The sequence below is a fragment of the Rhinopithecus bieti genome, unplaced genomic scaffold (genome assembly GCF_001698545.2).
Source record: "Rhinopithecus bieti isolate Rb0 unplaced genomic scaffold, ASM169854v2 scaffold_7414, whole genome shotgun sequence".
Lineage (NCBI taxonomy): Eukaryota > Metazoa > Chordata > Mammalia > Primates > Cercopithecidae > Rhinopithecus > Rhinopithecus bieti.
This window is the reverse complement of record NW_016806087.1, coordinates 3,044,699-3,053,088: the sequence shown is the minus strand read 5'-3', so window position 1 is coordinate 3,053,088 and position 8,390 is coordinate 3,044,699. Positions and strand designations below refer to the sequence as shown.

Below are 8,390 nucleotides of genomic sequence, written 5' to 3'. Positions count from 1 at the left end.
TTTTGAGACGGAGTCTCGCTCTGTCCCCCAGGCTGGAGGGCTATGGCCGGATCTCAGCTCACTGCAAGCTCCGCCTCCCGGGTTCACGCCATTCTCCTGCCTCAGCCTCCCGAGTAGCTGGGACTACAGGCGCCACCACCTCGCCCGGCTAATTGTTTGTATTTTTAGTAAAGACGGGGTTTCACTGTGTTAGCCAGGATGGTCTCGATCTCCTGACCTCGTGATCCACCCGTCTCGGCCTCCCAAAGTGCTGGGATTACAGGCTTGAGCCACCGCGCCCGGCCCAAAGTCTTATTTTCATATTGGAAGCCTCTGCCGAAAAACAAACTGCTAAACAAGACATTTCTGAGAGGCAGAACGTCGATAGACTTGAAGTTAGGAGACTTGGTTCTAGTCTCAGGATTGCTGCTAACTAGCTTTAACCCGAAGGCTGGCAACTGATAACCTCATCTATCAGAAAGATCACACAAGTTGACTTTTAAGATGCAGTTGTAACCTTTAGTGATTCTAAGTTCTGCGTTTTCTAATTTTCTGGCTTCGAATTTTATTCACCTAGTTTCCTGCCTTCCTGAGAGGCAGCTAGGCCTATGTACTTGGCACAGAGGCATCCTGATCCTTGAGTAGCCCTGACCTTGGCAATCAGCTCACCTCTCTGGGTCTCCTTTGGCCAGTCAGCCGTGAGGAGGGTGGAGATGCCTGGCTGCTTCCTGCCTGTCTCACAGGGGTTGTAAAGGCCAGTACAATTTTACAAAGGATGAATTCCTCCAAGGAAGATCTCGCCTGAGTAAAATTGTTCAATACTTCAGCTGTTATTATTGCTCTGACATCCAGGAATCATGAGGGATGAGAAGGGAAGGAACAGGTATAAGTATCCCTTGTATTTATGGTGATTGAGTGGAAGGAGGCTTTGAAGCCATCTAGGGACCCACTTCATTCACAGATAAAGACACAGGAACCAAGGAAGGTTCAGTGGTAAACTGAAGGCCCAAGCCTAATACTGTGTATGTGTGGTTGGAGTGGGAGCCCAGGTCTCCTGGCTCCCAGCCCTCAAAACAGAGGCCTCAGAACTAGCTCTTTGTTTTCAAAAGCTTCAACAGGATGGCTTCTGAAAACTAAGCTGATGCAAAGGTCTACTCTGATTCAATGAGGAAAAAGTACCCTGTAAATTTATTCTGTGTAGGCAGCATATGAGCACTGGTCAAGCAAAAAAAATGCAGCAATTGAATGATCCTCAAAAATCTGCTTCCTCCTAATTCCCATTGCATCAGAAGACTAAATTCAGTCTGCTTTGAGACAGCCTGGCAACCCATTGGTACAAGGGAGCACAGAGAAACCCCAGACTCCTGTCGCAGCTGGCCACAGGTGTAGGCTTGTGTCTCCCAGGTCAGGGTGCCTGCAAAAGCATCCAGGAAAGGTGCCCTAATGAGAGAAGCCTAGGCTCAGCTTTGGGCTGGAGAGAGAATGATCTGCCATCTTTGTCTGTCACATTTTGCATTATCAAATTCAGCCAGATTTTCAGATCTGTGATCTCTAGTTCAGGAGATCTGTTATAATTTCATTTATTTATTCAACACATGTTAATTAAGCACTAATTATATGTGAGACATAAGAGAGACAGAGAGGACTTAGGGTTTCAAGAAGCTTTGTCTTTTTTAGGGTTTGGGATTCCTTCCTGTAATCATGTACAAAGTTTTTGGATAGGTGTAAAAGTGCATTTTGCTGGGGTCTTAAATTTTTATCAGATTCGCTACTCTAAAACAATTAAGAACCCCATAGTGGGTGCACACTAGAACTTTACTTCATGCATCTGCTGTCCTGGTCAGTATCCTCATCCTGCCCATTCAGTCGAAAGCGCAGGGGCTAACAGAACGTGAACAAGTGATGCATCTCTGCCCAGAGCTCTGGTATTCTCTGTAGAACCTCAGGAAGTTGTGCTCGCCGGCCCAAGTCCATGCCCCACATTGCAGATTCTGTCTCAAGCGTTGACACCCTCCTGCATGTGGCCCTCTGTGGACCTCGTGGAGGCCATAGCAGGAGTGTGTCGACACTGTCCTCTCAGTCCCAGGACAGCTGCTGGGCCACTTCCTCGCTCGCAAAGTCCCTTTGATTCAAGCCTGCTGGTCCCTCTTACTTTAGTGCTCCTGCAGAGTGTTAGGTTCAAGAGTTTCCTGTTTGTTGAGAGTCCTGCCCTGTCCACTGCTCTGATGGACCTGTGGCCTCTGTGTAGCTGTCTAGGAATTGCTTTGGCTATGTGGGGTTATCCCACTGTTCAGGTGATACCTGGTGTCCCTCTGCTACTCCTGTGGAAGTAGTTTTGCAGAAAGATGACCTGCTAAATGCCTCCCGGCTGAACCTTGATGTTAGTTGAGCATGCCATTTGATACAGAAACGCAGAACATAAGTATTGCTAGCTGGTGGAATAGGAGCATATGTCAAGACAAATCGTCTCATCAGAACCTAGGCTTCAGGGATGCCGATGCTGCAGGGAAAGCGCTTCTCTCTGCCTGTTGTGTGTTTGAATGTATGTCAGTGTGTGAGACCCTCACCTGCTACAGATGCTGTGCTGAGTTCTCTACTTTCTGCCCCTGTAGAGAGAAGACACGGTTCAATGTGTAGACCTTCTCCCTCTCCAGTGTCTCCAGCCTCCAATCCCAGGACATCACTAGTACAGGTGAAAACAAAAGCCTGTCTCAGCGGCCATCACTCTGCCAGCAGCACCTCAAAGCCATTCAAAACGCCCAAAGACAATCTACTTACCTCCAGCAGCAAACAGCACACGGTCTTTCCTGCGAAAGGATCAAGGGATAAACCATGGTGAGTCAGCTGGCTGGCAGCCAGCTGCTGTCTGTCCCCCCTGCTGTTCCTGTCACCACGGGAAACAGTATTTACCCTCTGGCTTTGTTCCTAGGAGTCACATGCAGGAATTTGGGGGACTGAGGAATGAAGGGACAGAAACCCAAAATGATGGAAAGATAAACCTAAATATTAGAGGGCATGTGGGACCTTAAGAGTACCATATGGGCCACGCTCACGCCTATAATCCCAGCACTTTGGGAGGCTGAGGCGGGTGGATCACCTGAGGTCAGGAGTTTGAGACCAGCCTGGCCAACATGGTGAAACCCCGTATCTACTAAAATACAAAAGTAACGAGGCATGGGGGCATGTATCTGTAATCCCAGCAACTCAGGGGGCTGAAGCAGGAGAATTGCTTGAACCCAGGAGGCGGAGTTGTGGTGAGCTGAGATCGCGCCACTGCACTCCAGCCTAGCCGACAGCGAAACTCTGTCTCAAAAATATTTATGTATATACCCTATGCCTGATGGGGAATTTTTTTATTCTCTTGAGAGTTGAGCCAAGTTGTGTCTAAGAAAAGGGTAACATGGAAATATTTCTCAGTTCTGCGGCCACCTCTCAATTTTCCACCCCAGTGAAGACAAGCTCTGGTGTAAAATCAAAAGCACTGACAGTCTGCCTGGTGTGGAGCAAAGCCGCGGCCCTACCCCCAACACTGGGTCCCAGGTCCTGTGGAATAGTGGAATAGTGGAAAATCAGTGGAAAAACAGTGGAAAATCAGTGGAAAAATCAGAGGCGTTTGACCAGGCATGATGGCTCACATCAGCAATCCCAGCACTTTGGGAGGCTGAGGTGGGCAGATCACTTGAGGTCAGGAGTTCAAGAGCAGCCTGACGAACGTGGTGAAACCCCATCTCTACTAAAAATACAAAAATTAGCTGGGCATAGTAGTGCATGCCTGTAATCCCAGCTACTTGGGAGGCTGAAGCAGGAGAGTTGCTTCATTCCGGGAGGCAGAGGTTGCAGTGAGCCGAGATTGTGCCACTGCACTCCAGCCTGGATGACAAAGTGAGACCCTGTCTCAAAAAAAATAAAAAAAAAAATCTGAGGCTTTTAATTCATTTAGTTATCTCAGCCCTTACTAAAAAGTCAGAAAAGGTTGCCTGTGGAACAGACAGTTAGGAAGCCAAACTTAAAACAAGGAAGATGAATATCTTCAAATGCTGTTGGCACCCAGCTTGGAGTACTTAAGGAACTGGCTTCTGACAGCACCTCCATGCTTATCTTTCAAGCCTTGAGAAGGCAGAGAAGGGATAAGTGTGGAGTCCATCTGTTTTATGTATTTAAAGAAAAAAAGTGTTCCATCAATTAATGACAGTTAATTGCACTTAAGTTCATACCTAGGCAAGCTGTGGAGTAAAATCATCCATCAATGGGTTTGTCACTGCACACTGGAAATTATGATGACTTAGTAAAGAGCTAATTATGTCAGATCAATTACAGAGCCTCTTGTGATGGAGTGGAAAGGTATAGGCATGGCTGTGGAGGAGTTACCTGCCACGCAGCTGGGCCTCATGGGCAAGCTTTGTTCTCCTCGGGTTGTTGGGATTGCGGGTCCACCCTGCAGGAAGCTGTAGCTGGTTAGGGAAGACTCAGCCTGAGACTGGGGGTTGCCCACCCACCAGCGATGTGAGTCTCCCAGTCACTACCCTGCAATCCGTCTTATCTGTGACCTGAGAATGTGCCTGAGAGTTTATTTACTGGGGCTGTGTGGTATCCCGATGTAACCACAAGCTCTGGAGTTACTGGCCTGGGCACAAATTTCAGCTGGGTGACCTTAGGCAAGTTATTTGACTGTGTTGTGCTTCCGTCTCCTCATCTGTAAAGTGGGGCCAATAATAGCTCTATTCCATGGGATTGTTGTGAGGATTAAGTGAGCTAATTTTTATAAAATAGTAGGCACAGTATCTGGATCATAGTGTATGTTCAATAAATAATTTAGCATAATGTCATTATTATTGTATTATCATGTGTGCCAAAGGACATCCATCCTGGGATAAAGATTGACAAGACAAATCTCTCTAAAAAAAAAATTAGAGAAATGGCTCTTCAGACTCAGAGTGAAGATAAAAATGATTAAGTAATTTATTCAGAGTCCAGAAATGAGCTACAGAGAAACAAAATAAGGGAAGCCAGGGAAGGAGCACATAAGTCAGGAGAAGACCCAGGGAGCTCGGGGAAGATCATCAATGAATGCTCCTTGTAAAAGAGCAAATGAGAGGTCTCTTGTAGCCCCACAGCACCAAAAAGCACCTGCCCAAAAGGCAAACCTTCAGGGTGACCATTGGGTTCAAATCATTGTCCACACTCAATCCAGTCCAACTCAACACACACTTCTTAAGACCTGCCACAGTCAAGTCCTCTTCAGCTAGGGGCAAAAAGTGGTTTTGAAAGAATCTGGCTGGGTGCAGTGGGTCACATCTGTAATCCCAGTACTTTGGGAGGCCGAGATGGGCAGATCACGAGGTCAGGAGTTCAACACGAGCCTGGCCAGCATGGTGAAACCCCGTCTCTACTAAAGATACAAAAAATTAGCCAGGTGTAGTGACACGCACCTGTAATCCCAGCTACTCAGGAGGCTGAGGCAGAAGAATTGCTTGAACCTGGGAGGAAGAAGTTGCGGTGAGCTGAGATTGCTCCATTGCACTCCAGCCTGGGCAACAGGGCAAGACTCTGTCTCAGAAAAGAAGGAAAGAAAGAGAGAGAGAGAGAGAGAGAGAGAAACAGAAAGAGAGAAACTGAAAAAACTAGCCCAGGTCCAGAGATGAGCAACCAAGAGATTTGTAAGGAGGGAGATAGCTCGTAGTGAAAAGACTAGAGTGCTTACCTGTGGGAAGAAGAGAAAAGCATGGGTAATTTGCCATGCCTTCAAGTCGGTAAATATTCTGAGGACAGAACAAGTGGTGCGCCATGCATGAGGCCGAACCATGGACTGCAATGGTCTGGAGACCTAACTGTCCTCACCTCCCATCTGCCTGGCTGTCGTCCATCTACCCAACACGTCCAGGAACATGTGTCCGGGAAGAGATAGAGTCTCCAAGGCTGGGAAGATTTGGCTTTGAGCCTTAGAGGGCTCAGCCTCAGTTGAGAGGTATCCCAGAGTGCAGCTCCCCAGAGTGCAGTTCCCCAGACCTGTACTGAGCTAGGAGCAGGAAAAGCAAGTTCAAGTCTGGGCCCTGCCTCTAACTTTCTGTGTGTCCTTGAACAAGTCACTTTACTTCTCTGAGTTTCATTTTCAAGCCTGAATATTTTGAAATTCTATATCACAGTCCTATCAAAAATTCACAAAGTTCCTCACTGCTTCCTGTGTTAAAGAGTTAGTCCCTCAGCCCAACATAAGGGACCCTCTGCCAACTAGCTGCAACCCCCCTAAGTCAATACTGAATATCCAGTACCACCCTATTATGCCAGATGTCCCCCTATCTCTACCCCTGGTACCTTTGCCTGGAACATCCAGCCATCTTTACTCAACATTTAATGAGCACTTATTGTAAGACTATGTGTGCCAACTCTACAACAAGCACGGGGGATACACAGGGCCCACTGATGTCACACAAGCACCTTTGTGCAAATTAGAAAACGGTCTGGATACAGGCCTATACCAGGTGCACAGTTGACTAATGGCCTTCATCCCCTGCTCACTTCCTTAGCCAGGCCTCCTCTCCCAGTGCATAACCTATACAACTGTACACTGCAGCCCTGGGGATACAAAGTTAAGATACAGACACTGTCTTAGGGAGTCTGTAAATAGAAACATAAGCTAACACAGTCCAAAGTGATAAGGACTATGAGATCGGTAGCAAAGGAGAAGGGCACCTAACCCAGGCTGAGGACTCAGAAAGGGTTTTTTCAAAAGAGATCACTTCCGGCCAGGTGTGGTGGCTCACACCTGTAATCCCAGCACTTTGCGAAGTCGAGGTGGGTGGATCACGAGGTCAGGAGTTCAAGACCAGCCTGACCAACATGGTGAAACCCCATATCTACTGAAAATTCAAAAATTAGCTGGGCGTGGTGACATGTGCCTGTAATCCCAGCTACTCAGGAGGATGAGGCAGTAGAATCGCTTGAACCCCGGAGGCGGAGGTTGCATTGAGCCAAGAAAAAAAAGGTCACTTCTGCTAAATTCAAAGGACAAGTAGTAGAAAGGAGGTAGACAAAGAGAATGGGATTAGAATGGTAAATTTTTAATGTTACGTCTATTTTACCACCAAAAAAAAAAAAAAAAAATTCTAACTAAGAGAGTAGGAAGGGTGTCCTAGGCAAAGGGAACAGAATGTGCAAAAGTATTTGCATGTGGGGAGAGGCAGGATGTGAAACTGAGTAGGGGAGTGAGGCCCAGATTATGAAGTTCTGCTGTATGTGTTAAGTTCAGGAATTTGGACTTCACCCTGGAAATTGCAAAGAAGCATTAAAGGAGCAGTTTTATGATGTAGTCTGGTCACCTTGACAGCCATGTAAAAGGATGGCTGGGGGAGTCACACAGGAAGCAGCAAGAATGGTGAGAACATTGTATCACCCAGGCGAGGTGTGGTGACAGCCTGGTTCCAGGCAGTGATGTGTACGGAGGGGCAGGGTGAGATAAATATTAAAGAGGGAAAACTCCACAGGACTTTGGGGGTCATATGTAGGGCTGGAGTACAAGGGAAGGGGTTAGGACAGCTGAGTTGTGATCCTGAAGGATCCTGAAGGAAAGGACAGTAAGGGCCAGAGTTGAGGGAGGGAAGGGAAGGATGAGTTCAGCTGGAAAGTCAGTGGATTTTGAAGTGTCTGAGAAATATCTACAAAGAAATGTGAGTGGGCACTGAATGTTTGGAACCAGGGGTCAAGAGATAGGTATGGGCCAGGACTAGAGAGTCATCAGGTAGACATGGGCATGGAAGCTGTGGGTATAGATGGTGCCTGCCAGGGAGGTATATGGTGTGAGAAGAACAGAGGCCAAGGGTGGTACTATGGAGGATTGGGACAGGGAAAGAGGAGTCTGAGGGCGCTGGGTCTGCTAAGCCCAGTGTTTCCACAGCATTCAGTCCCCTTCTCTCCTGGCCAAAATCCTTACCATTCTTATTGCCCATGTCACTGGCTACCTTCTCTCAATGCCCTTTCCTCATTCACTTCCTCCTTGCCAACAACCTGATATGATATCGCCTTTCTTTTAATCCCCAGAGCACTTAATTTTTACCTCACATGTGACACTTTCTCTGGTCAGCCATAGACTTCACTTCCTGTCTTCCTCCTGCCCAGTAGTTACTGCAGGGCCTCCTGTATGGTAACCGCTCACCAACTCAACAAGCATGGTACTCGTGTCAGTAAATATTTGTTGAATTAAATGAAATAGATGTGACCATTGAAAGGGATTCTAAGATTTCCATTCCTGGAGATGGCTGACCTTTTGTCTAGAATTGTTTAGACTAGCACTATCCGATAGAAATGTAATGTGTGTCACATATGTTAATTTTACATTTTCAAGCAGCCACATTGGAAAAAAGTACAAAAGAAACAGGTGAAATTAATTTTTTTTTTTTTGAGCTGGAGTCCTGCTC

General features: G+C 47.0%; 1 protein-coding gene across 15 annotated transcripts in view; it reads left to right on the top strand.

Annotated features, from left to right (window-relative positions):
• ATXN7L1 (ataxin 7 like 1) overlaps positions 1 to 8,390 on the top strand; it is a 282,375-nt gene that overhangs the window by 213,532 nt on the left and 60,453 nt on the right. For all 15 annotated transcript variants that reach the window (XR_001886125.1, XM_017874663.1, XM_017874662.1 and 12 more), the window contains one exon: positions 2,592 to 2,814. Coding sequence is in view for 12 of the 15 variants with exons in the window: in XM_017874663.1 (XP_017730152.1) it covers positions 2,592 to 2,814 (223 nt within the window). In the remaining 3 variants the exon portion in view is untranslated. The remainder of the gene's footprint in view (positions 1 to 2,591; positions 2,815 to 8,390) is intronic.